At 48.7% G+C, this 27,780-nt stretch overlaps 2 protein-coding genes across 4 annotated transcripts; both read left to right on the top strand.

Annotated features, from left to right (window-relative positions):
* The first annotated feature begins 499 nt into the window (after window positions 1-499).
* CDSN (corneodesmosin) lies at window positions 500-27,588 on the top strand. Of its 3 annotated transcripts, none has more exons than XR_007517944.1 (3): window positions 500-544; window positions 918-1,132; window positions 26,075-26,096. XR_007517944.1 is itself a non-coding variant. In XM_049887995.1 (3 exons), the coding sequence occupies exons 1-3, from the start codon at window positions 23,895-23,897 to the stop codon at window positions 27,586-27,588; spliced, it is 1,548 nt and encodes a 515-aa protein (XP_049743952.1). The 3 variants fall into 3 exon arrangements, 1 of the variants encoding a protein (XP_049743952.1); XR_007517945.1 differs by having other exon boundaries at window positions 500-548; XM_049887995.1 differs by lacking the exons at window positions 500-544; window positions 918-1,132 and adding exons at window positions 23,895-23,979; window positions 26,532-27,588 and having other exon boundaries at window positions 26,075-26,480.
* Window positions 1,495-4,850, top strand: PSORS1C2 (psoriasis susceptibility 1 candidate 2). The gene is made up of 3 exons (XM_049888413.1): window positions 1,495-1,679; window positions 2,318-2,711; window positions 4,757-4,850. Exons 1-2 carry the CDS (start codon window positions 1,625-1,627, stop codon window positions 2,671-2,673), a joined length of 411 nt encoding a protein of 136 aa, XP_049744370.1. The 5' UTR covers window positions 1,495-1,624; the 3' UTR covers window positions 2,674-2,711; window positions 4,757-4,850.
* Window positions 27,589-27,780: the final 192 nt, after the last annotated feature.

Genomic DNA, 27,780 nt, shown 5'->3' with positions numbered 1-27,780 from the left:
ACAGCACCACAGAAGAAAAGCTTCCATAAAGATTACGGGCAAGAAAACCGATGGAGCAGCTGCATCAGAATCAGTGGGCTTGGGTTTTTTTTTTGATATGTGAACAAGCAGTTTCACTTCAAACAACAGTTAAGTGCTGTGAAAATACAGTAATGTGATGGAACTGAACAAGGAGACACAATGAGGGTATTAAGGGAGTATAGCATGCCACAAACGGTTTGTGCTAGACTAGTAACCTAAAGGTTGGTGATTCGAACCCACACGGTGCTGTGGAAGAAAGTCCTGGCTACCTGCTTCCATAAAGATTATAGCCAAGAAAACCCTATGGAGCAGTTCTACTCTGTAACACATAGGACGGCCATGAGTCAGAACTGACTGAATGGCAACAGGTTTAAGAGAGATGGCGGTGGCTCAGGCTCAGGGGAAATGGGCAGGAAGTGGCTGGGTTTCGGGTGTGGCGCAGATGCGCTTTGCAGGTGGGTTGGGTAGGGGTGAAGGAGGGGAGATGAGAAGAGGAATGAAGGTTTTCAACTTGAACCACAGGGTGGGTATCCTTCATTGTCGTGGAGCAGACCAGATGGGAGACAACTTAGAGAGGAATTGAGTTTTGGACTTCCGAGAGGCGTATTAGACCTATAGGCAGAGATGTTCATGAGGAAAAATGCCAGGGGGGAAACTCAGGCTTAAACAAGTAAGCTGAGATCCAGAGAGGCAAAGCTGAGGGGAGGGAGGAGGTGGGCAGAGAAGGTTGGAGCTAAGGAACAGGGGAGTGGGGCAGGGGGCAGAGAGGAGTCCTGAGGGAGGAGGGAGAGGCTGAGGCAGTTTCCTGAGCCTTGGGGCTGTGACTGATCTACTCTGGGTGGGGAGCAGGAATCGGGATGTCATCATGTTTCCTTCCTCATCTGTAATGACCCCAGGAAACTCCTGGATGGAATTCCTCGCATGCACCTGCTTGGGAGGCCTCCTGAACTCAGCAAGCCTGAAGAAGACAGATCCTGGAGAGCCATGCCTGAAGAAGGCTTCCTGGAGAGCCGCATGCCTAGGTCATGAGGGGCCATGTTCCAGGGAAGAACTAAGCCCACCTGGAGTGTTCACAGTGGAGGCGGCTGGGGAGGCTCCTGCACTGGCTGAGGTACCCTAGCTGCATCTAGGGGTTCAAAGGCCCCTGGCCAGCGCGTCCTGCCTGCTAGCCCTGTAATTAGACTGCTTGCCCACGCGTGGTTGGCTCCCATTCTTTGGCTTCCAACTGCCATGAGGGATGAAAGGTGGACGTCTCTGTGATTATGGGGGTAAAAGATGGGTACTGATAGCTGCAGGGTGTGGATAGAGGGGGCATGAAAACAAGGGTAAGGTGATCCCTGGGTCACTGATTGGGAGAGCCAGGCGGCTGGGCCATGGGCTGGAGTACTAAAATGAGAGGTGCCACTATCGTCAGAGGCTATATATTAGTCATGACCTTCCAAACAAGTCCGACCAGTTAGGTTCTGATGAGAGTCCTTGAGTCACTGGGCTGGCTCCTCCCCAGAGATTAGCTTCCTCCTCTGCCTCCTTGCCTATAAAGCCTCTTGGGTTCCCAGACACCCAGACAGCTCACACCCCCTACTTTGGGGGTCAGGAGACAGCCATGGTACTCAGCTGGAAACTACTGGGGATCCTGGTCCTTTGCCTGTGCTCCCAAGGTGAGCTAGGAATAGAGTCTTTGAGTGTAATTTGGGGGTGATGGGGGATGGTCCAGGTGAGGCCAGGTTGCCCGCTAAGAAGGAAAGGGGCGAATGGGATGCAGAGCAGTGAAGGAGATTCTGGGAATTCGCATGAGGGTTAGAGTTCACAATCAGATGATGCTGGAAGGTGTGTTTTGGCGGGTTCAGGGGTAGCTCTGTGTGGAGATTTAGATTAGAATTTGGTGTGCAGGCGAGTATCTCATCAGACCTGGGGTCTGAACTAAGGTGGGTGGAGGTCATTGTGGAAGTGAGATCTGGGTGTCACATGGGGCCAAGGTGTAGACCACTTTGAGCCTGCAGACCAGCTTAGGGTCCATGCCAGTTGGCTGTCCCAGCCAAGGGTGGATGGAGCTTATTTGAGGCGTCAGTTTAAAGTTGGTCAAGTCAATAGCTCAGATCAATATGGGATTTTCACGTCATTTTAAGATCACTTCAACATTTTGTAAATGTGAGAGAGCTCTTTGAGAGTTACCTTTGAGGGTAGTTTGTGGGATATGTTTCCCTGGGGCTGTGGCTCATCCCAGAGAGCCTATGTCCCTCGAATTGTAGTGAGGGGGATCTGGCCCTTACATACCTCTTACCTCTCTCCTCTACAGGCATCTCAGGCAGCGGGGACCACCCCACTCCCTCACCCAAAGAGGCCCACGAGGAAGAGGGCTCCCCAGCATGGCCTCAGGGCCCCCCAATCCCCGGTGACCCCTGGCCAGGGGTGCCCCCTATCTTTGAGGACCCTCCACCTCCAGGCCCCAATCGTCCCTGGAGAGACCTGCCTGAAACTGGAGTCTGGCCCCCCAAGCCCCCTACAACAGATCTGCCTCAACCTCCCCGGCCTGATGATCCCTGGCCGGCAGGACCCCAGCCTCCAGAAAACCCCTGGCCGCCTTCCCCTGAGATGGACCACGGGTCTCAGGAGGAGCCAGACCTTGACCTGCCCCGGCAGGAGTACAGATAGCCAGGCAGAGAGCTCCTGCTTCCAGGCACCCTCGCTGGGTGAGCACCCAATTCTCCAGGCAGAGTGCACCCAAGCCCACCCCTACCCTTTGAATTCCCATGAAAGTCTCCCCAGTTTAGCCTAACTCCTCAATTCCTTTTCTCGTCCCCTCAATTTTATTCTGAACCCTGAGGTGTTGTTCTCAGTATTTTCTATACCCTTTTGATATTCTCACATTTGCCCTCCTTTTTCCTCTGACAGCCTAAGCATGCACCTCTGCCTTACATCCAGGCCTCTCCCCTCCCTCTGCTTCTCCGACCTCCTTCCCACCTCCTCTCCCGCTTCCCTGGGAACAGGGCTGGCGACACTGTGTTCTCTGCTGTCACCTGGTGGCCACAGCTGGAACTATCAGCAGGCAATGACAGTACAAACTTTCTTGAAATGGAAAAATAAAAACAATATACTCTTAATTTTGATCTAGGCTGCTGCTTTGTCAATGATTAAAAAACAAAAACCAAACTTGTTGCCATTGAGTCAATTCCAACTCATAGTGACCCTACAGGACAGAGTAGAACTGCCCCATAGGGTTTGCAAGGAGTGCCCCATGGGTTCAAATTGCTGACCTTTTAGCAGCCATAGCCCTTAACCACGATACCACCAGGGTTTCCTGTTAATGATTTTAGGTCTTTGAATATTCAGATACCCTTCTCACAGTATTAACTTAATGAAATTTGGAAGTAATTTGAGTTTCTGTGTTGTCCATAATGTATAAGGATGTGGGGCTCAGCAGGAGGGTTGGAAATATAACTATCAGAGTTACAAAGACATTCATATTTCTCCCTGACCCTTTTCTTGGATCCAGGCTGCTCTTCCTGGGACTACCAAACAGGTCAATTACAAGTATCAACCTTTCCAGCTCATTAAGGGATGCATTTTCTTTCTTTTTAAAAAAATATTTTATTTTTTGTTGTTGAGAATATACACAGCAAAACACATACCAATTCAACAATTTCTGCATGTACAATACAGTGACTTTGATTACATTTTTCAAGGTGTACAACCATTCTCACCCTCCTTTTCTGAGTTGTTCCTCCCCTACTGACATAAACTCACTGCCCCCTAAGGTTCCTATCTAATCTTTCAAGTTGGCTGTTGTCAATTTGATTGCATACAGATAGATCTTAAAAAAGCATAATGCTCAAGCAGACATTCTTTACTAATTAAGCTAAACAATTGTTTGGTTTTAAGACTTCAGGGGAGATATATGTACCCAAAACCAAACCCAGTGCCGTCGAGTCAATTCCGACTCATAGCGACCCTATAGGACAGAGTAGAACTGCCTCGTAGAGTTTCCAAGGAGCGCCTGGTGAATTTGAACTGCCAACCCTTTGGTTAGCAGCCGTAGCACTTAACCACTACTCCACCAGGGTTTCCATATACATATGTATATATTTTAAAATTGTACTTTAGATGAAGGTTTACAGAACAAACTAGTTTCTCATTAAACAGTCAGTGCACATGTTTTATGAGACTGGTTAACAACCCCATGACATTTCAACACTCTCCCTTCTCAGCTTTGGGTTCCCTATTAACAGCTTTCTTATCCCCTCCTGCCTTCTAGTCCTTGCCCCAGGGCTGGTGTGCCACTTTAGCCTCACTTTGTTTTATGGGCCTGTCCAGTCTTTGGCTGAAGGGTAACCTCAGGAGTGACTTCATTACTGAGCTGAAACGGTGTCCAGGGGCCACACTCTCAGGGTTTCTCCAGTCTCTGTCAGGCCAGCAAGTCTGGTCAGGGGATATGTTTGGTTTAAGGTTTAAAGGTTATCTCAGGACAATAGTTTTGGGGGTGTCCAGCCTCCATGGCTCCAGAAAATCTGGATTCTCTGAGAATTTGAATTCTGTTCTGCATTTTCTCCCTTTTGATCAGTAAGATGCATTTTCAATAAAAGTTTACATCTTATATTTAACCAAAAAAAAAGAAAAACCAAACCCATTGCCACTGGGTTGATTCTGACTCATAGTGACCCTCTAGGACAGAGTAGAACTGCCCCATATGGTTTCCAAGGCTGTAATCTTTATTTTTTTATTTTTTTAATCTTTATAGGAGCAGACTGCCGTATCTTTCTCCTGCAGAGTCTCTGGTGGGTTTGAACCGAGAACTTTTCAGTTAGCAGCTGTGCACTTTAACCACTGCGACACAGTCATCAATATTTGTAGTGTTGATCAATTGTATCTTTTCAGAATTATACAGGTAGTCCCTGACTTATGACACCTGAGTTATGACAAACTACACTTAACAACTGTCCAGTTTTTCTTTTTTGTGTGTGTACATCTTATCATTAGTAATATGTACTATATACAATGTTGTGGCATGTAATTTGTTGATGTTATCATTCTCTGATGTAATGTTTCCAACCTCGAAATACAAATAAAGATTTATAAAGATATTGATAATAAAAGGCAATAATAATGAAAACTTAAAAAAAAATGAGGTATTAGAGTTACGTCAGAACTGATTTACAATGGAGTTTTTTAGTAGTTGGAATGGAACCCTATCATGGGTCGGGGACTACCTGTAATTATAAATTCAGTGCAGAGCAACTGCTGTTAGTACTTAGAGTCTGTGGTAAGAGGAAATACATTTGAATTTATATACATATTGTTGTTACAGAGATAGGTAGTAAAAGACTTCCAAGTATTGAATTATATTTCTTGAGTTTTATAATTCTGTAGGGAAAGTGGAATGGAAAAGGAAGAAAAAAAAAAAAAACAAGGCAAACTTTCTGACTGGTTAAAGGGCTTGCTGACTTCTTAAAGGGTATATTAATGGATACAAAATTTCATAGTGCAGTGACTTTTGTCTTAATATGTAAATATTTACAACTCCCTGGAAATTACACACTTTGCAACTATTTAAACTTATGATTAAAAATGTTAGATGTTGACTTAAAAATGTATAAGGGGTAGAGAGTTTTTCAAAATTCCTTACGGGGCAGGGAGGGGGGATGGTATTTGAGCAGTAAAGTTAAAAGCCCATAGGTCCCGATAGCCGAATCAATTGAGTGGCTATCAGGGCTGGATTGAAGAGAGACTAAAAGAAATTGAGGGTGGATGACCTTAAAATTCACCCCTTAGGGCTCTGTTTGCTGACGTAGGAATTCCCATTAAAACCTGTAAGCGGTGAGACTGAAACAAAATTAAATTTAGGGTTTAGACATAATTTTAGAACACAAAAGAATTGTAGGAGTAAGTCTAGTAGAATTTGTTGTGGTTGTTGTTAGCTGCCATTAACTTGGTGGACTCATGGCAACCCCATGCCCAATGGGCTCAGAGTATTGTGAGCCATAGGGTTGTTTTTTGTTTTTTTTAATGTATAATTTATTTTTTGTTGTTGTTGAGAATATACACAGAATATACACCAATTCCATAGGGTTTTCACTGGCTGGTTTTTTTTAAAGTAAATTGCCAGGCCTTTCTTCCTAGTCTGTATTAGTCCAGAAGCTCCACTGACATCTATTTACCAAAGCAACACGCAAACCTCCCCGACAGACAAGTGATGGCAGTTTGCCAGGAATCAATTCTGGGACTCCTGCATGGAAGGCGGGAATTCTACCACTACCTCCGGCAGTAGAATTTAATAGGCCTTTTTTAAGGCACCGGGTGTTTTTTAAGGTTTTCACCCTGGTGGCGTAGTGGTTAAGTGCTACCCTACTAACCTTAAGGGCGGCAGTTCAAATCCGCCAGGCGGTCCTTGGAAACTCTGTGAGGCAGTTCTACCCTGTCCTATAGGGTCACTATGAGTCGGAATCGATTGGACGGCAACGGGTTTGGTTTTTTGGTTTTGGGGGGGTTGCCGTAGAGTCGCTGTGAGTAGGAATCCACTGGACCGCAGTGGGTTGGGTAAGAGTTGGGTAAGGTTGCTATGGAAACCCTGGTGGTGTAGTGGTTAAGAGCTACGACTGCTAACCAGAAGGTCAGCAGTTTGAATCCACCAGCCACTCCTTGGAAACCCTATGGAGCAGTTCTATTTCGTCCTATAGGGTCGCTATGAGTCGGAATCCGCTCAACCGCAACAGGTTTGGGTCTTGGTAAGGCTGCTGTGGGAGCCCTGGTGGCGCTGTGATTAGGCGTTCCGCTGCTAACCAAAAGGTCGGCAGTTGGAATCCACCAGCCACTCCTTGGAAACCCTATGGGGCAGTTCTACTCTGTCCTATGGTGTCGCTATGAGTAGAAATCAACTCGACGGGAAAGGGGTTTTTGGTTTTCAAGGTTGCTATGAGTCGGAAACGACAGCATGGCAACTTTTTTTTCTTCTTCTTCTTCTAAGTAGACTAGATTCACCTGTTTGTTCATACATTACCTTATACCCTTCATATACCCACCAATGCCAGTTGTGGTGAGGGAATATAAAGAATAAAAAATATACAGTTTCCACTCTCAGAGAACTTACAATTAAGCTGGTGGAGACCAGGTGGACTTACATGCAAAAATTAAATATCAGTGTCACAGACAGTAAAGATGAATATAATTAACTACGTGAGTAAGCCCCAAAATAGTCTTGGCAGTAAACGCCATGAGTTCAGAGCCGGAAAAGTCACAGTGAGCTGGAATAGTCCGGGGAGGCTTCTAGGAGGAGGAGGCTGGAGCAGGGCCGGGAGGTAAGGGCAGAACGTGTAGCAGGACAGTCCAGGAAGAGGCGGCCCAGGAGCTTTGCGCGAACGCGCAGCATCAGAAACTGCCTGCCTTCCACCCAGCCCCCAAGGCTCTTGCACCCCGGGTGCTCGCTGGTCCCCTCAAGACCCAACCTTGCTCCTGTGCGCATCGGGTGACATCAGACATCAGGCCTCTGCCTTTGTGCGTGCTGCCCTGTCCCCTCTTGCCTGGAGTGACCGACTTCTGTATTTCTCTTCAGTGAAAGACTTTCCTCCCCCGCCCCTTCCCGCGTCCCCCAGTCTGTGGTGCGGTTGTGTCTAGCACAAAACTCCGACCTCAGTGATGTACTCACCTCCGCCTTCCCCTCCTAGGCTGTGAGCCTCTCGGGGCAGAGACTGTGTTTTGCACGTTTCTTCTCCATCCTTGACTATTTTGTGCACACTGACTCCCAGTGCTCTTCGGTCCCTACAGTGTGCCTCTGGCTGCAGGTACCTTTTCCTGGTGCTGGGAGTGCTGGAAGCCCTTGGAAATTTTTGTCCTCCTCCCCCAGCCCTGAAGCCATGGCTGACAACCAAGACACCCAAACTCATTGCAGTGGCTTCGATTTTGACTCATGGCTACCCCCGTGTGGTACAGAGTAGAACGGCTCCACAGAGTTTTGTTGGCTGTTGTTTTGTTTTGTTTTGTTTGTTTGTTTTAGCAACTGGTAATCTTTTTTTTTTTAATCTTTACAGAACCAGACGAAGAGGACTTTGCTCCTAGGCTCAGCTGGGTGGGTTGGAACTGCTATCCTTTCGTTTAGTAGCCAAGCGCAAGCTGCGCCACCTAGGGACTTTTGACTGCCAAAATGGGGGTATAAATGCTCCAGTCCCCTCTGACCCTCGGTTGCCCTCTATGAAACTTTGCGTGGTTCCTCACCTTTGCTTGGCCTCCTTCACATCCAGGTCCCACTTCTGCATTTCCCTGCCCACTTGTACGCCCCACTCATACTTTCCATGGCAACTACCTTTTTTTGTTTGTTTACAGTTTACATTAGGTTTCACTCTTTATGTTGTGCAGTTCTATGGGTTTTGACAAATGCGTAATGTCGTGTGTCTACCATTACAATATAATACGGAATAGTTTCACTGTCCTGAAAATGCTCTGTGGGCCATCTATTCATCTTTCTCCCTTCCCCCTCTATTACAGCTACTTTTTACTGAGCATGCCAAATGCTCTACGGATTAAGCTCTCACTTAATTTACACAACAACCCTATCGTTAGCCCCGCTGTGCAGAAGACAGAAACAGAGGCAGTGACTCATACAAGGTCATTCAGAGGACAAATGGCAGAGCTGGGCTTTCAACTCAGGTCTGCCCTACTCCAAGGTCTACGATTTTAACCACTACGTTATTCCACCTCTTTATTCATTTTTGCTACCTGACACAGAATACAGTGCATGGGTATTTTTTACTGTGTTTTAGGCAAAAGTTTACAGCTCAGGCTAATTTCTTATAGAAAAATGTATACACCCCTTGTTGTGTGACCCTAGTTGCTGGTATTTTTTAAATTAAATTTTTATTTATTTGTTGCTGTTGTTGAGAATATACACCGCAAAACATACACCAATTCTACAGTTTGTACATGTACCATTTAGTGACATTGATTACATTCTCCAAGTTGTGCACCTATTCTCACCCTCCTTTCCTGAGTTGTTCTTCCTCCATTAACATAAATTCAAGTTACTGTTGTCAGTTTGATCCCATAAAGATGGATCTTGGAGCTCTGGCGGCACAGTGGTTAACAGCTTGGCTGCCAACCAAAGAAAGTTTGGCAGTTCGAATCCACCAGCTGCTACTTGAAAACCCTACAGGGCAGTTCTACTTTGACTCCAAGGCAATGGGTTAGATAGTTCTTGAAAGAGAATAATGCTCAAGACAGACATTTTTTACTACCCACTGCTGTTGAATTGATTCCAACTCGTAGCGACCCTATAGGACAGAGCAGAACTGCCCCATAGAGTTTCTAAGGAGTGCTTGGTGGATTCAACTACCGACATTTTGGTTAGCAGCCATAGCACTTAACACTATGCCACCAGGGTTTTCTTCATTTTTTTTTTTACTAGTTAGGCTAAACTATTGTTTGGTTTTAAGAAGGCTTCAGGGGATATTTCTAAGGTTAAAGATTATCTTAGGGTAATAGTTTCAGGACTTCATCCAACCTTCATGGCTCCTGGAAGTCTGGAGTCCATGAGAATTTGAAATTCTGGTCTGCATTTTATCCCTTTTGATCAGGATTCTTCTATAGAAACTTCGATCAAAAATGTTCAATTATGGTAGCTGGGCACCATCCAGTTCTTCTGGTCTCATGGCAGAGGAGGCAATTGTTCATCGAGGCAATTACCAACACATTCCATATCCTCCTCCTGTTCCTGATGGTCCTTCTTCCTCTTTTGCTCCAGGTGAATAGAGACCAATTGTTGTGCCTTGGATGGCTGCCTGCAAGCTTTTAAGACTCCAGGCACTATACCAGGAACTAGGAGGTAGAATAAAAAAAAAAAAAAACCAGTGCACTGAGGTAGAATAGAATCACTAAACATGTTATTAGGCCAGTGTGATAGTTAAGGTTCTGTATCAACTTGGCTGGGCCATGATTCTCAGTGGCTTGGCAGTTATGATGTAGTTTGGCAGTCATGTAATGATGTCATCTCCTCCATGATGAGATCTGATGTAATATGATCACCTCCATGATGGGGATTTGCTATGAGTAGCCAATCAATTGAAAAAGAGTTTCCTTGGAGGAGTAGCCTGCATCCAATATAGGTAGACTTTCTGGCAAGGCTTGGGGGTTTTGCTCTCTCTAGGTTCTGCAGTTGGCTCCTGTTCCTGTTCATCTGACCTCTGGTTCTTGGGACTTGAGCTAGCAGCTTACCTCCCAGTCTTGGGATTTGTCAGCCTTCACAGCCTGTGAGCCAGAGGCCTGTTGTCTAACCTGCTGATCTTGGGTTCACCAGCCCCTGCAGGTATGTGAGTCAGATGTCGCCAGCCTGATCCACAGACTTGGGACTTTCTGTGTGCCATTTCCTTGAAATGAATCTCTCTATATATTTTCTATATATGTATATGTAGATGCCTCATTGGTTTTGCTTTTCTGGAGGACCCAGCCTAAGACAGTCAGTTAACTGGGATGTCCCAAGAAACCATGACCCTAAACCTCCAAACTGAGAAACAGTATTCCATGAGGTTTTTGGTGGTACATAAGCAGCCTCAGCAGCTACTCTTTTTTTTTTTTCCCAGCGCCTGGGTCTTAATTGACACTTAATGCATGTTTTATGAATGGCTGATTTCATTAATGAATGATGAGTTTGGACACAGAAAGTAGATTGAAATGCCTGGTCGTTGTTGTTTTTTGCCTTCAGTTCCACTTTGACTCTTAGTGACCCCAAGTATGCAGAGTAGAACTGTTCCATAGTGTTTTCAAGGCCTGTGACCTTTTGGAAGCAGATGGCCAGGCCTGTCTTCTGAGAAAACTCTGGGTGTGTTGAAACACCACCAACCTTTTGGCTAGTACAGGTAGTCCCTGACTTACTGTCTTAGTCACCTAGTGCTGCTGTAACAGAAATACCACAAGTGGTTGGATTTAACAAAGAGAAGTTTATTCCCTCACAGTCCAGTAGGCTAGAAGTCCAAATTCAGGGTGCCAGCTCCAGGAGGAGGCTTTCTCTCTCTGTGGGCTCTGGAGGAAGGTCCTTGTGATGCATCAGTCTTCCCTTGGTCTGGGAGCATCTCAGCACAGGGACCTCAGGTCCAAAGGACGTGCTCTGCTCCCTGCACTGCTTTCTTGGTGGTATGAGGTCCCCATATCTCTCTGCTCTCTTCTCTCTTTTATATCTCAAAAGAGAGTAGCTTAAGACACTACCTAGTCTTGTAGACCTCATCAATATAACTGCCGCTAATCCATCTTATTACATCATAGTGACAGGATTTACAACATATAGGGAAATCACATCAGAGATAAAATGGTAGACAATCACATAATGCTGGGATTCATGTCCCAGCTAAGTTGACGGATATTTTGGGAGGACACAATTCAATCCATGACACTTACCATGGGGTTCCATTCTGATGACTCCGTCCTAAGTCAATTCTGACTTAAGTCATATTATCTTTTTTTTAGTTTTCATTACTATTCCCTTTTCTTATCAGTATCTTTATAAATTGGGTCTTCATTTGTCTTTAGAGGTTGGGATGAGAATGATAACATTAGCAAATGCTGTGCTACGTAGAATGTAGTACGTATTACTAATAATAAGATAAACAAAATGGGTGGTCATAAGTGCAGTTTGTAGTAACTCAAATATGTCATAAGTCGGGGACTACCTGTAGTCAAGTGCTTAACCATGTGTGCCACCTAGGGACTCCTGAAATGGCTGGAGTGAAGGGTTTATAACCTGGAGAAGATGGAGACTCTGTTGGACAGGTAGTTGGAGAGCAAATTTGGGAAGGTCTGGGTGCCAGGCACAGGAGCTCGTATCCAACACATCTTTCTCCTCTGTCAGAATTGGGCCCAGGGGCTGGGGACACACATGTGTCTGGGTGTGCTGTGGCAGGGAGGGATGGGATGACCCTCAGCAACCTCCCAAGCCAGTGAGAAGGTGCTAGCTGGGAAAGGAAAAGAGAAAAAACAAATCTCAGATGAGAGAGAAAATGAGGGAAAGGAATGGAGTCCCTGAGAATGCAGGCAATGAGCTAGGTCTCTTTGTATCCTGCCATCTTATTTAGCCTCTACAACATTGGGTTGCTTTCCATGTGTTTTTGCCTTGTAAAGCTTATGCTTCTTGAGGGCAAGGAGAGACTCAATACACAAACAATGGCCAGACCATATATAAAAATAGAACTCTCACCCACAACTTGCAGCACCTGCATAGGAAGCCAAACCACTATCCTCAGCAACCAGTTCAGAAAGCTAAACAACAACCTCTGTAACAACCAGCCCCAAAGGGCTAGGACTTGATTAATCACTGCCCACTTCCCTAATATTTGCCCTCACTTTCAATTCAGGACTGACTGGAGAAAGGCAACTAGGTTCAGTGGTAGAATTCTCACCTTCCATGTGGGAGACCTGGGTTCAATTTCAGCCAGTGCACTTCAAGCATAGCTACCACCTGTCTGTTGTGGAGGCCTGTGTGTTGCTGTGACGCTGAACATGTTTCAGTGGGGCTTCCAGACTAAGATGGGCTAGGAAGAAAGGCATGGAGATCTACTTCTGAAAAATCAGCCAGTGAAAACCCTATGAATCAAAATAGTCCAATCCATAAGCAATTGTGGGGATAGTGCAGACCAGGTAGCATTTTGTTCCTTTGTGCATGGGATCACCATGAGTCAGGGGCCCAACCTGAAGGCAGCTAACAACAACCAATAATATCGGATGCCCTACTTCTAGTTAGTCTCACTGCAGATTCCCTATGCCAACAGCCTCCAATCAGCTTTCCCTTTTCTCCACTATACAGCTTTCCCACTCTTCTCCCTGCCTTGCAGTCTCTACCAGACACAAGTGATGATGGTCGAATAAATCGCCTTTGCTCATTCTCGCTTGGATGGTTTTCATTTATTTCCCCACAGCAGGGACTGTGCCTCGTCTGTGTTTCTATCCTTTACTTCTCTCTGAGTACCTGGCCCAGAAGGTGTTTAATAAAACGATTAGTAGCCCCCTTTCACAGCTGAGAAAACTACAGCTGAGAAAGGTAACTCATCTGTCCAAGACATACCACAAGTGCCAATGTCAAGACTAGATACAGGTCTGCCTGGCTCCCAACCAGTTCTTCCCAGTACAACTCAACAGGTGGATGAGTGGGAGAGAGAAAGGGGGAGGCATGATGTAATTGGAGATTTTGATACCTATTAATAGCCAGTGGGTTCAAAAAAAAAACAAAAAAAAAAACCCAGTGCTGTTGAGTCGATTCAAACTCATGGCAACCCTATAGGACAAAGTAGAACTGACCCACAGAGTTTCCAAGAAGCGCCTGGCAGATTCAAACTGCCAACCCTTTGGTTAGCAGCTGTAACATTTAACCACTATGCCGCCAGTGGGTATCAACAGTTAAATATGCTGTGCTTATTAGCTGGGGAAGAGACGGAGTGGGACTGGATGGTATGGAATATTAACATAGGGGAACTCTTATCCATTCCTATTAGACAATGCTGGGTTTCTCCCCATCTGCCTTGGCTGACCTCACCTAGGAGTGAATAAGGCTGGGACAGCATGATGTCTTATGTTAACATGGAGTCATAGAACTAAATAATAGAATAGGATCACAGATATATGGGCACAACAGCTCAGAAACTCAGATATGGCAAGTTGTCAACGAATGCTTGGCCAATGAAAGCGAAGAGCCTAGAGCTAGTATCATGGTATAATTTAATTCTAGAAACCAACTCAACAAAGCTGCAAGTTACCTTGAGAGAGCATCAGGCTTAGCCCTTGGCCCTTGGGCAGGTGAACAGTGTTTTTGGATCAGACAGAAAAGACGGTTGTCTTCTCTTCTTTGAAGATCTCCAGGCAGGGAGACTCCAAACTACTCATTCATCCATCCATTTCCACACACGACACACTTTTATTGAGCATCCACTGTGTGTTTGTAAGAGGTGATGGTGACAACCCCAGGAAGCAGTTTCAGTCCTCCCTGCCCTCCAGGAGCTTTGTGTCTAGGAGGAAACAAACATGTAAATCATGGCAATAAAATGTGATAAAAGTTAGAGAGAAGCACACCCTGAGGTAGGAGCTAGGGAGGGAGGATCCAACTCCTCTGCCAATTTTGCATTTCAAACTCATTTGACCGGGGACGTCCTTTGGTATAAACTTAAGCTCTCTCACTGTACATTTTATGTCACTAAGCTTCATCAGGTGCCTGGCACTGGCTCAAAAAACTTATTGAATTAAACCAAACCCACTTTCTAAGGTTTTTTCCCCTCTCAAGGAGTTGCTGGGTGGTGCAAGTTGTTGAAGTGCTCGGCTGCTAAACAGAAGGTTGGAGGTTTGAGTTCACCCAGAGGCACCTTGGAAGAAAGGCCTGGTAATCTACTTTTGAAAAACCAGCCATTGAAACCCTATTTGAAAAATGAAAAGAAAAAAACAAACCAAAAACCCTATGGAGCCCAGTTCTACTCTGACACACATGAGGCCACCATGAGTTGGAATCGACTTGACATAAACTCATTTTTTTTTTTTTTTTTTTAATATACTCAAAGTCAGTAATCAATCACCCTATAGCCTGCCCTTTTGCAGCATAATCTCAACTCCTGTGATGGAGGCAGACAGGATAGTACACCGGTGAGGGCAGCAGATTGTAACCTGGGTTCTTATTCGCACTCTGCCATTTTGCTGTCTGTGTAACCCTAGGATGCTACTTTAGGGGATTTCTCTGATATAATCTCTTAATTTCACAATGTGAGGGGACCAAGCTCCCCATGTGTGGGTGTTCCAGGCTCTGCCACAAGAGGGCAGCCTAGGGACTCTTCTGAGGCGTTTTCCTCAGAGTCCTTGCTCTGTCTCTCTGCCTCACCTGACGTCGTGCGCCCCCCACTCCCACCCCACCTCCATTAGGTGGCACTGGCGCCAATATAGTTACCAAGGTGAACCCCTCTAAGAGGATCCTGGCATGTGAGGTGCAGCAAGACAGGCCCCTGGGCCGTCAGCCCACACATTCGTTCTTTCTCTCATTATTTATTGAGTTCCTTCCACAAGCCAGGCAGCGCTCTAGAGCTGTGGATGACACGGACAGTCAAAGACACAAAGTCCTGCCCTCAATGGGCTTGCTTCTAGTGGGGGCAGTGAACAGCAGACAGCGGCAAACGTGCTGTGTGTGATAAGATGTCACGTAGTGGTAAGTGCTGTGAAGAAAAATGAGGCAGGGGAGGGAAAAAAAGGGTGATGGTGCATGTGTGTGGGAGTGGGGATGCAATTTTAAACAGAGTCGGAGAAGGCCTCTGAGGAGCTGACAGGTGGGCAAGAACTGAATGAAATGAGGGAACAAATATCCCAGGAGAAAAGGGCAAACAGCTTGGTGCAGTGTGTAGACTACAGTCGGGACTCCAGGGTGAAATGCCCAGTTACCCCCAGCAAGCAGGAAGTCTCTGGGTGGCACAAACACTTAAGCATTCGGCTACTAACTGAAAGAGTGGCAGTTAGAGGCACCTCGAAAGAAAGACCTGGCAATCAGCTTTTGAAGGATCACAGCCATTGGAAACACCACAGAGTGCAGTTCTACTGTGACACACATGGGGTTGCCATGAGCTAGCGTCTACTCAAAAGCAACTGTTTTGGGGTTTTGTTTTTAGTTGTAAACATCACCCTTAACTCCCTGAACTTGTGTCTGCACCTTCAAAGGAGAAATAATGATTCCTGTCTCCTAGGGTAGAAACCCTGGTGACATAGTGGCTGAGAGCTATGTCTGCTAACCAAAAGTTTGGCAGTTCGAATCCACCAGGCGCTCCTTGGAAACTCTATGGTACAGTTCTACTCTGTCCTATAGGGTCACTATGAGTTGGAATTGACTCAACGGCCACGGTTTTTTTTTTTTTTTTCTTTGTCTCCTAGAGTCACTGAGAGAATCAAAAAAGCCCTGTGCCTGCAAATGTTTGCAATGAGCTAAATGTTACAGTGGGCCGGTGCCTGTTCCAGTAGAGATGTCCTAGTCCCGGGGTCCAGGTGAACCGAGCTGGACACAAGGTGCTAGCCTTTCCAATAGCATTCTGTGTTTATGATCACCTTCTGTGGGCCAGCTGAGGCCTCGGGGCCCTGGGAAACACTGGCGAGTAGGAGAAGCTGCTGCTTTTGGGGAGCTCTCAGGCCAGAGAGATGCAGACAACCCAGAGTCAGGAGAGGACACGGACCATGCAGCTCCCATTCCAGACAGCGCCAAAGGCGTCGCCTGGCCTAGACCACCCTCCTGCTACAAGTCTGTCAGCCTCTCCTGAGAGCACAACACGTCCAGAGAGAGCACATTCAGACCATGCCCTGGCCCTCCCTCTCACCCTCTTCTGCATGGTCACCGGATGGGGGAGAGAGCTTGATGGGTCTCTAATTCTGGATTACCAATAACAGTAAAAAGCATTAACAGCACAGTGGGACTGTTTATAGGTACGCATGATGAGCAGACAAGAGTCCTGGTTTCCCTAGCACTCCCTCACGGTACAGAGAAGGAAGGGGGAAATAGTATTGTTACCCTGGGAGCTAATCACAGCCTGTGTTCACCTCCTCACAAGATGAAGGAGGGGTGGTGGCCAAAGCAGACGTGACTTAAGCAGAGCGATGGAGTCTTGGCCCAGGGAGATTGACTACTACTGGGCTGACTCCCTGCTGCTTTAGGGCAAGCAGGATGGGTGGGGACCTCAGGCAAATGCGGGGTGAGCAAGACCCCTCCTGCTGAAGTCATCCTCTTTCTGGATTCAATGCTCTGACTCCAGTCCTCACTCCTGTGTCCTTTAGAGGTGCCAGTGAGCTGCCAAGAGGGTGGGGACGGGGTGCAAGAAGAGGCCACGTTCCAGGAGGTCACTTCTAGAGGAGAAAGTGGGGTCCCAGGGAGCCAAGTGGAGAAGGAAGGAAGGGTTGAGCTGAGGTTCCGACTCATGGCGACCCCATGTGTGCAAAGCAGAACTGCTCCACAGGGTTTTTAAGGCTGTGACCTTTTGGAAGCAGATGGCCAGGCCTTTCTTCTGAGGTTCCTCTGGGTGGGTTCGAATCGCCAACCTTTTGGCCAGGAGTTGAGCACTTATCTGTTTGCACCACCCAAGGACCTTCAAGCTGAGTATAGACCATACCATTGTGTCTATCGTGAGGGAGAGGGATGGGATGGAGATAGCTCCCCAGAACAGTGATTCTCAGCTAGGGCAACGCTACGCTGGTGTGGGGGCACCCAAAAGAATCACCTAGAGGATTTTTAAGGCACGCAGCATTGCCACGGAAACTCTGGTGGCATAGTGGTTAAGTGCTAACGCTGCTAACCTAAAGGTCGGCAGTTCAAATCCACCAGGCGCTCCTTGGAAACTCCATGGAGCAGTTGTACTCTGTCCTACAGGATCGCTATGAGTTGGAATCGACTCCATGGCAACGGGTTTGGGTTTAGCTTTGCCACTCCCCGTCAACGTCAGGGGGAATTCCCAGTCCTTCTTTATCAGGGCCCTGTGAGCTTGTTATTTGCTAAGGGAGGCTGTTGTATCCCTCAGAGAAAAGGGATAATGCAGTGGAGTGGTTCAGGGGAGGCAGTCATCTGTGAGGAATGAGGACAGGCCAGGTGAGGCCCAAGGGCAGCACGGGGAGTCGGTGAGTGGCTCTGGGTCAGCAGGCGCCATGTGACTGCTCCCCTCCCCCTGGATGGGGTGCTCCTGGAGGCAAGTCCTTGGTCATCAGACTACTCCCCCCAGAACTACACCAGGCTTGCTACCTGGTAGTGTGGCTGTAGGGAGGCAGGGGCTGGGGCCAGGGAGATGTGTCCCAGAGTAAGGTAAAAAGGGGAAGTGTGGCCTGGACACTTTCATACTTTTATTCCAAAAAATCATCTAGTGCCTACCATGGCTACGTGCTTGGAGTTCTGTGAACAGACATGCGCTTTGCTCTGTCATGGAGCTCACAATCCAGTGAGAAATAGTTTCTGTTGTGTTTTGAACCCCTATGGGGGCTGCATAGATTATGTGCTACATACGGAGTCTATCTGAGAAGAGGGCGAAGGGGTTGGGCCAGGAAGAACATGGGTTCTACCATTGATCGTCTATCACAGGGAAGACTCCACAGATGTGGGTGGGACATCCCAAGAAGTAGGCCCAGAGGTAGAGAATAAAACTGGGTGACTCAAAAGGTTCCTGCTCTTCTATTAACCTAAAGGTTGGCAGTTCAAAATCACCTGTTGATGCTTTGGAAGAAAGACCTGGCTGTCTGCTTCTGTAATAATTACAGCCAACAAAACCCTACAGAACAGTCCTACTCTGTCACATATGGGGTTGCCACAAGTCAGAACTGACTCAATGGCAACAGGTTTGGTTTTGGTTTAGAGAACGTTTAGCAAATCACTTCGGAATCCCTGAGCTAAAGAGGGTCCATCCCAGCACAGATAGGGTAGGACCTCCACATAAGAATGTACCCTCTCCTTCTATGTTTTGGTCACAAGAGAGACAAGGTGAAGAGTGTGAATGACTCACGTCCACCCATCCCTACTACAGGAAAAACAACCCAGAGACTTACCCTCCTGGGAGTGGACCAGGAGCGTCAGCTTCCCACAGCAGGGAGAGGAGGGTGTTGTTGCTAGAGACGTGAGTCCATCACGGGAAGAGTGGGTGTGATGGGGAAAGAGAGGAGGAGAGGAAAATGCCTTCAACTAGAGCAGGGCACAGAGAGGTGTGGAGAAGGGGAAGAGCCACAGGTGCTGGAGCCCCGGGGGAGCTTTGAGTGGCCTCCCTCCACCTCTCCCACCACAAAACAAGCTCCTCTTTCAGTCCTTTCCTCTTCCTATCTTTTTTTTTTTAAATTGTTATTATTATTGTGGTAAATTTTTGGTAACAAAACATTTGCCATTTCTACAATCTTCACATGTATAGTTCAATGACATCAATTATGTCCATTATGTTATTCAACCATCACCGTTTACCATTCTTGAATTTTTCCATCACCCGTAACAGAAGCTCAGTGTTTCCTAAGCATTGCGTCTTCCCTTTCCCCTCCTTCCCACCACCCCACCAAGCCAAAAAGCCAAACCCACTGCCATTGAGTCCATCCCGACGCATAGCGACCCTATAGGACAGGGTAGAACTTCCCCAAAGGGTTTCCTAGGCTGTAATCTTTATGGAAGGGGACTGTCACATCCTTCTTCCATGGGGCAGCTAGTGGGTTTGAACCGCCAACCTTTCAGTTAGCAGCAGAGTGCTTAACCACTATGCCACCAGGGGTCATACAATATTAGTCTTTTTGTGACTGACTTGTTCCACTCAGCATAGTGTTTTCAAGGTTCTTCTTATCTTTTGTCACTTGCATGTTTCCCCCTTCTCCCACGCCTAAGCCCTGAGTCTACCAAGGACCCCTACATGCAAAACTTGTTCCAGAATTTCTGCCCTGACTTTTGGGGCTGAAGAGGCCACTGAGTCCGTGGGTAAGTGAGAGACACAGATTGTGCTGTGGACTCTCTCACTTAGGGCTTCTTAACTTTTGAGACATTAATGAAAGGGGGGACCCTCTCTCCAGAAAGATGCACACATGCAAGGAATTTCCCACATGTTCTTACAGAGTTTAAGGTTTGTCCATGAGCCACTGTCATTAATTTATAGCACGATGTCAGCTGCACAGAGCTAATGCGACCCACCTGGGCTTTTTAGTCTAACAGGCTTGGGTTTCTTTTCCAAACTGTTCTGCTCACTAGTGTACTGGTTTGGGGCAAACAATGCAAACTCAGTTTCCTCATCTGCGGAAAGGAAGAAAAAGTACTTTTCCCTGAAAGGTGGTTGTGTGGATTATACAGAAAACACATGTCGTCAAGGGCTGGAGTAGGTGGTAGGCCCTAGCAGCATGTGAGTATTTGCATTCAAATTAATTTAAATAGTAATTAATTTTGAATAGCTGACTCTTTCAGAATCAGCTGTTTCCCTATTCAAAATCCTTCAGTTCCCACATCTACTCATTCCCTATAAAATCCAAGTTCCTTTAGCCTGATGTTATCCAGTTGCTCTTGAGTTGATTCTGACTTATGGCAACTCCATGACGGTCAGAGTAGAACTGTGCTCCAAAGATTTTCAGTGGCTGATTTTTGGGAAGTAGATCACCCGATCTTTCTTCCAAGGCATTTCTAGGTGGACTTGACCCTCCAACATTTTCTGTTAGCAGCCAAGCACGTTAACTACCTGCACCACCCAGGGACTCTAGCCTGGTGTTAGAGATCAACTAAAATTTCTCCATTCCTCCACCTCACTGTTCTTCTGCATATAGGCTTCTCATGCCAACCCAAGCCAGCCACCATTTCTAAGCCCTCCCAGGGTCCTGAGTCTGAGATTCCTGCTCTCTGCTCTTCTCCTCATTCCTCCGGCCCAGCAAAAATCCTGCGACCTCCTGGAAGCCAAGTGACCAGAGGCTTCTAGCCTTCTCTCTATGTAGCTGGACTGCAGCTCCTGGAGGCCAAAGACAAATTCTTTTTCCTCATCATTGCAACTTGCAAACACAGGATCATGAACACGATAACTCAGTGCTTGGTGTAGAAGGCAGTGGTGTAGAGTGGGTAGTGATCTGCCTGCCTCATACATAAAAGGGAGGAGCCCCCAGTCCCCTGCCTATAGAAGCCTCTTGCTTTGAGCTTGGTTTTCTCTGGTGGAGCCGGGCTGCCCTGTGCCATCCACACTTTTGTGTCCACTCCATTCATTGCACAGGGCACTCGCTGGCTGGGGCTGGGGTAGATTCTGAGGCTGTGGGATGCAGCACACCCACCTGTGCTACCATGGGCATCATCAAGCAGGAGAGTTTTCCAGAAGGTGAATTTGGCCTGTGCTAGGCATCGGTCAATGTCCCTTTCCCCCCTATCCCTCCTTGACCTCATTAGCTTCAGGTTTTCACTGCTTGAGCTGAGGAAAAGGTTACTGGTGAGGACCATGGGACACAGAAAGTACAATACAGGGGAGCAGATAGAATCTCAGCAAGAAATGAAAGATGAGCTCAGTGGGGCCCAGACATGGGGAGCTTACTGGGGGTCCAGGATGGCAGGGTGGAGAGGAGAGGGCGGGACAGGAAGGGACAGAGTGGCCAGGAGGAGAGTAGCAAGAGGAAGGAATGTGGCCGAACACGAGTGTTGTGTAGGAGGCTGGAAGTTTGGCAGGAGGCAGAGAGAGACTGTGCCTCCTCAGCCCTGGCCGTCTGACAGTACCTGAGAGGAATGTGGGGAAGAAAACAAGACAAACTTTGCCACCTCTGGCTTGTCAGGGAAGTTTGTGTTGGAAAAGAATAGCCCACAGGACCTGCTGTGCCTCTGTCTTCTCTCTATCCACACTTGGGAATAGGCTCCTGGGCTCTCTCACCTCTCTGCCACTCCCCTCCCAGCTCACAGAGCTCCCTCCCTGCTTCTCCCAAGTCCCTGGAAAGAATGGGATGGGATGTAGGATGGATGAGATGGGATGGGATGGATGGGATGGGACTTGGGACAGAGTTAGTCAGTGCCTAAGAGTCTGGCAGGGAACAGACCTGAGGCAGGGAGGGGCACCACTGACATTCAGAAAGAACAACAACACCGTGTTAAATAGCATCCCTGTCCACAGGTTTGTGGCTGTTGTTCTATCTGGGGGCAGGAAGGGAGCCAAGGAGATTCTTCTAGAGTCAGCTGGGCCAGATTCCCAGGAGAGAGCATAAGATTCTGGAGCTGTAGGGCAAAAACTGCATCCTACTTGCTTTCCCAAAGTGGGTGGAGGCAGACGGGGTCAACTGGGGGGCAGCATTTGCTGAGAACCTGTGATAGGAGGGCTACACCCCTCACTCCAGTTCATCTTTCTGATCATTTCTCACTGGCCCTTCGCAAAAACCCTACAAGGCAGGCATGATTGAAGACATACCCATTTTACAGATGAAGAAATTAAAGTTCAGAAAGTTGCCCAAAGCCAGGTAGCTAGCTGGAACTTGAACCCAAGTCATCCTGGACCCAAAGTCACTGTATCAACCTTCCTTAGGGGATACTACCACTTTCTGTCTCTTCTCACACAGCTCTTCCTTCCCACCTCCATTCTGAGCGCTGGCAGATAGTCAAGGGCTATACTAGATGGTAGCCCTTGGCTGCACGTGACTATTTACATTTAAATTAAATAAAATAAAAAGTTCAGTTCCTCGGTTATACTAGCCCCATTTCAAGTGCCCAATAGCCACATGTAGCTAGTGGCTACCATATTGGACAGTGAAGGTATAGGACATTTGCATCATTGAAGAAAGCTCTATTGGACAATGCTAGGGATGGAGCTGCCCTTTCGAGAACACTGGGGACATTGTGCAAATGGGAAAGGGGTGAGATGAGCGGGGGTTCCTCCAGGATGCTATCTGGGGTGGGTCTGGGCCAGGGGAGAGAGCAACTTGGCTGGGCTCTGGGCCTCTCCCTCCGATACTGACACTCTTGGCAACACTAGTGAGCAATTAACTGGCCAGGGTGGGGCCAGAGGTAAAGCAGGAGGGAGGGGAATGTGTCAGAGGAGAAACCAGACCTCTTCACAGGTCCTGGGCTCCAGGCCTCCAATCCTGGCTTTATCTCTCATTCTTCGGGAACCCAAAGCTGGCCCTCTCTTATCCTACCCAAAAGTGAGCTGGCTGCTTCCTGTTCACTCATCCAGGCCAGGGAGCCTGCTAATTGGCTGTAGGGCCACCACCTTCCCAATTAGCCTTATTAGCCTCTTGCTCAGGGGCACCAGCCGTGGGGGAAGGGCTGTGAGTGGCCTGTGAGTAACTGAGGCCCAACTATGACGGGGTCTCCAGCCCAGGCCTCTCCCCAGGCTGAGGCCCTGACAGCCAGCACCCCCTAGCTGTCCCTGGAGTCCCCCAGAAGGGAGAGAGGTGAGGGAGCTGGTTGCTGGAATGTGGATGCCTAGTTTCAGAGAGAAAAATGTTCATTTACTGTTGGAGCACATAAAAGGTGTGTGGCAGGCACAGTACTTGGGCAGTGATAACATGTGGAGGCTGGGGGAGGGGGCAGATCCTCAGGTCTGGAGATGGAAAGCCCAGGCTGAGTGACAGGATCCCAAGGAAAAGTGTACAACCAGGGGCTGTGGTGGAAACCCCGATGGGGTTGCAAACCTGGCGTGGGGTGGGCTGGAACAGTTACCTGGGTCTTGAGGGGAAAGCTGAAATGTCCCTGTCTGTGTGTGGGAGGAGGTCAGGGAGTCAGAGTGGGGGAAGAATGGGAACTTGGGAGAGGTGGGAAGGCATAGAGTCAGGGGAGGAGGGAGGACAGAGAATCGTGAGTGGAGGGAGGGTGGATGGATGGGGATTCAGAGTACGGAGAGAATGGGGAGTCAGGAATGGAGGGAGGATGGGAGGATGTGGAGTTGGGAGTGGAGGGAGCATGGGGAATTGGGGATGGGGAGGGCATGGAGTCAGGAATAGAGGGAGGATGAGGAGTCAGGTGTGGAGGGAGGATGGGGAGTCAGGAGTAGGAGGAGGATGGAGAGTTGGGAGTGGAGGAAGGATGGGGAGGCAGAAGTTGGGGGAGGACAGAGAGTAGGAGGACAGGCCAACACCGGGAGGGAGGAGAGTGAAGCAGCAGGGTGACTGGGTCCTATGGTGAGAGTGGCCGCCTGAGAGTGGGCGGCCGTGGAGGCAGGTGCCATATTGGGCAATGCACGAATGAGGAGCTAGGGGCAGGCCAGTCAGGTGGCAGCAACTGCTCGGCCCTGTGGCCATGGGCACCCCACACTGCAGCCACCGCTGTTGCTGAGTTGGCAGATGCTCCCCACTGATTAATTCGGCTCCTCCCTGCCACGCCAAGTTCCCCTGGGCACCCGCCGCTCCGCCTCCCCTCCCCTGCCCACAGTGACTCCTGTCCCGAGAATGTCCAGCCCTGGCATAAAGGACCGCGTGTCCACCAGCTGCTGTCAGTCAGCTGTACGGTGGAGATGGGCTTCTCGAGGGCACCCCGGACGGGGCGTGTGGGAGGGCACGGGATGATAGCATTGTTGCTGGCCGCTCTGCTTCTGCCAGGTAGGAGGCTGGGGCCCTGGGAGCAGAGGGAGCGGGAAAGACAGGCAGTATGCTCACACTGGGTCAGGGAAGACTGAGGGGATACAGTGCTGGAGAGAGACCACAGTTCACGAGGGGAGAGCCTGGAGCAGGACGGCAAGAAAAGAGAAAGCAGGTGCTCTGGCATCTGATGTGTGAGCCCTGGGCTTCGGGCTTCACAACCTTTTCATCTCAGGAGAGTTACTTAAATTTGCAGAGTGTCAGATTCTGAAATTCTAAAACAGGCTTAATAATAACACCAAGCCATAGCCTCTCTGTGAGTCTCAAATAATGTAAGTGACATGTGCTTTGGAAATTCTAAAGGGTTATATAAATGTGGGTTGCTGTGCTGTCATTGTTATTATTATTGTTATTAGAGAGCCAGAAGATGAGGAGTGGATAATTAGTAGTAAAAATAATTGCTACCATTTATAGAGCCCCCCCTTTTTTTTTATGTGCTAGACACTACTCTAAGCACTTTAAACACGTTAGCCCTTCTGATCATTACAATAACTGCCAAAGATTCATTATTCCCATTTTACAAATGGGAACACCGAGGCTCGGAGAGGTTAGGACACTGGCTGAAGATCACAAAGTTAGAAAAAGTAGGCAAGCCAGGGTTCAAACTCAGGCTGGGTGACTCCAGGGCCTGTGCTATTGACCACTGGATATATGGCCCTTGGGGAATTTCTGTGACCTTCCCCATGGTCTGGGTGGGTGGAGAGTAGGGTTTGTGGTGTGGGGTGGAGGGGAGGGGGAAGAGGAGGAGAGAAGAAATGCTTATTGAATTAGTGCAGTGGAATGAAGGTAGCTGTGGGTAGAGTAGGGATTTGGCATGGAGGGATATGCAGAGGAATTCTTTTTGAGGAGAGAATGTGGGCATCACAGATTATGAAGATCTGGTTGCTGGTGGGGGTTCCAGGATGACAGGCAATAAGAAATCATAATTCTTTATGTTTTCTAAAGCATCTTCCATGTAGATTCTCTCACAGTCCTTACAGTGGTGCTGTGAGAAAGCTGGGCAGACCCAGGCTCTCTGGACGTATAAACTAAAGCTCAGAGAGGTTTAGTAACTTGCCCAATGTCACAGCTCTGCCCACACCACTTGGGACCTGAGGGGTTGGAGTGAGCAGAGGAAACTCAAGTGAAAGGAAGAAGAGAGGAAGAAGGATGGGGGATGAGTTGAGCCTGGAGGTTGGTGGGGGCAAAGAGTCAGTTAAGGCAAGAAGTGGTTGCCCATCCCCAAGCGAAGTAAGTCAAGAGAAGCCAGATGTGGGCCTGGGAGGGGAAGGAGGGAAGATGATAACGGCCACCAGCCCCAGAAGAGGGTTCCCTCCTGCTGTCCCTGGGCTGGGCCAGTGAGCGCAGGGGTGCCTCTGGGTGCGGTGTCCTGTCACACTGGTATCAGTAGGCTCTGAAGCAACAGATGGGTGCCCTCACATCCTGGCCCCCACCCAGCTTTACTGGCATGGCCAGTGCTGGTACAGGAAATGGAATTTCTACCCTTCACCCAGGCCTGGACTCTCATAGCAAGCTGGTGACTGAATCTTAGCCCTCTGGTACCCTGTCCCTTATTTCAGCCCCTTTGCTACCTGGTTTTTCTTTTCCCAGCATTTCTTTTATGTTTTTTCTTCCCTCCTCAGCCCCCCATGGTTTTGTCTTTTGCCTTCTCCTTCCACTTGGCCCCTTGGGACCTAGCCCCCCACCTCTCAGAGTCTCGGTCTCCCTCACTCTGCCTATTTGGGGTCCTTTCTTTTAGACTCCTTGGTTCCTGTCACTTCTCCATTCCCTCTTGTCTTCAGTTTACTTCTTCAAGGCCTCCCACTTCTGGGTTCCATTTTCTTTTTTTCTGGTATGTCTTTGGCCTCCCTGCCTCCCCAAAGCCATGTAACTGTCTTAATTTTGCCATCTCAACAGCCTTCAGAGACTCAACAGTCAGTTCTCCCTCCTTTTCCACTGCAAAACCTCCCTGAGCTCCTCTTGGGAGAAATCAGAGTAGCAGGTACTGGAGTGGGCTCAGAGGTGAGGGAGAAAGCCAGGCTCTCTGGACCTTACTAACCACTACTTTCCTCCCCAGGGACCTTGGCTAAGAGCATCGGGACCTTCTCAGACCCCTGCAAGGACCACACCCGTATCACCTCCCCCAATGACCCCTGTCTCACTGGGAAGGATGGTTCCAGTAGCCACAGAGGCTCCAGGAGCTCCAGCAGTTCCATTTCCAGTTCCAGTGGTGGCCTCAGTGGTGGCTCCAGCGGTGGTTCCAGTGGTGGTTCCAGTGGTGGCCCCAGTGGTGGCTCCAGTGGTTCCAGTGTCTCCAGTAGTGGGTCCAGCGGATACAGTGTCTCCCAGGGTGGTTCTTCAGGATCTTCAGCATTTAAGCCAGGAACAGAGCATTCCCCGCCTGGCTACGTCTTCACATCTGGCTCTGCTCTACAAGGTTCATCCAGCTCCTCCCAGTCAGGAAGCATCAGCCCCCAATCAGGGTCTGCCTCAGCTCTACCCACCAGCAATGGTTCTTTCCGAGACATACCAAGCCCTTCTCTGACTGGAGGAGGGTCAAGCTTTCCTGGTTCCCAGAACTCTGGGGTGTCCGGCAGTGGTGGCCAAAGTGTCAGCTCTAACCTGCACCCCTGTAGTTCTGATGTCCCTGACTCTCCCTGCAGTGGGGGCCCTGTTATCTCACATTTCGGCCCCTACATCTCCAGCTCCCACACCGTGTCAGGGGGTCAGAAGCCTGTGGTAGTGGTGGTGGAGCAGCATGGCTCTGGTGGCCCCAGTACAGTTCAAGGTGCTCCCTGTAGCAATGGTGGTCTTCCTGGCAAGCCCTGTCCCCCTATCACCTCTGTGGTAGACAAGTTCAACGGTGGTTATGAGGTAGTAGGTGGGTCCTCTAACAATTATTTGGTCCCAGGCATGACCTACAGTGGGGGTAAGATCTACCCTGTAGGCTACTTCACCAAGGAGAATCCTGTCAAAGGCTCCCCAGGAGTCCCCTCCTTTGCAGCTGGGCCCCCCATCTCTGAGGGCAAATACTTCTCCAGCAACCCAATAATCCCCAGCCACAGCTCTTCTAGTTCCAACATCCACCAGTCTGGAACTTCCTCGGTTGTTGTGTTCCAGCCTGTGGGCTCTGGTGGGGTCCAGCCTTGTCGGACTGGCTCCACAGGCTCCAAGGGGCCCTGCTCCCTCTCCGGTTCTGGAGTCCACAGCAGTTCCAGCAGCTCCAGTTCATCCTTCCATCCCTGTGGCAGTGTTTCCCAGGGGCCCTGCTCCCCACCAAGCACTGGCCCCTTCAGTGGCAGCTCCAGCTCCCAATCCAGTGGCAAAACCATCCTTCAGCCCTGTGGCAGCAAGTCCAGCTCTTCTGGTCAACCTTGCATTTCTGTCTCCACCTTGGCATTGAGTGGGGGTCCTGAAGGCTCCCCCAAACCTGATCCCTCAACTGGTGCCAAGCCCTGTGGCTCCAGCACCTCTGGAAAGATCCCTTGCCGCTCCATCCGGGACATCCTGGCCCATGTGAAACCTCTGGGGCCCCAGCTCACTGACCCTGAAGTTTTCCTCCCCCAGGGAGAGTTATCTGAGGGTTCATAAGTCAGCTTTTGCATATGTGCATGTGCGGGTACACACATATGGCACACTATCTTCCAAGTGGGAAAAGTCCAGGGGCCCAGGCATGGGGTTCATTCGGTTTTCCTCCTCCCTTCCCAGAGAGATGCTCTACCTCCCCCATTACTGCAATGTGGCAGACTCTCCCTCATCGCCTCTTCTTTCTTCATCTCTCCA

This window comes from Elephas maximus, chromosome 1 (assembly GCF_024166365.1).
Source record: "Elephas maximus indicus isolate mEleMax1 chromosome 1, mEleMax1 primary haplotype, whole genome shotgun sequence".
In the NCBI taxonomy this organism is placed as follows: domain Eukaryota; kingdom Metazoa; phylum Chordata; class Mammalia; order Proboscidea; family Elephantidae; genus Elephas; species Elephas maximus.
The sequence above is the reverse complement of the archived record's forward strand: the minus strand, read 5'-3'. Positions and strand labels throughout refer to the sequence as shown.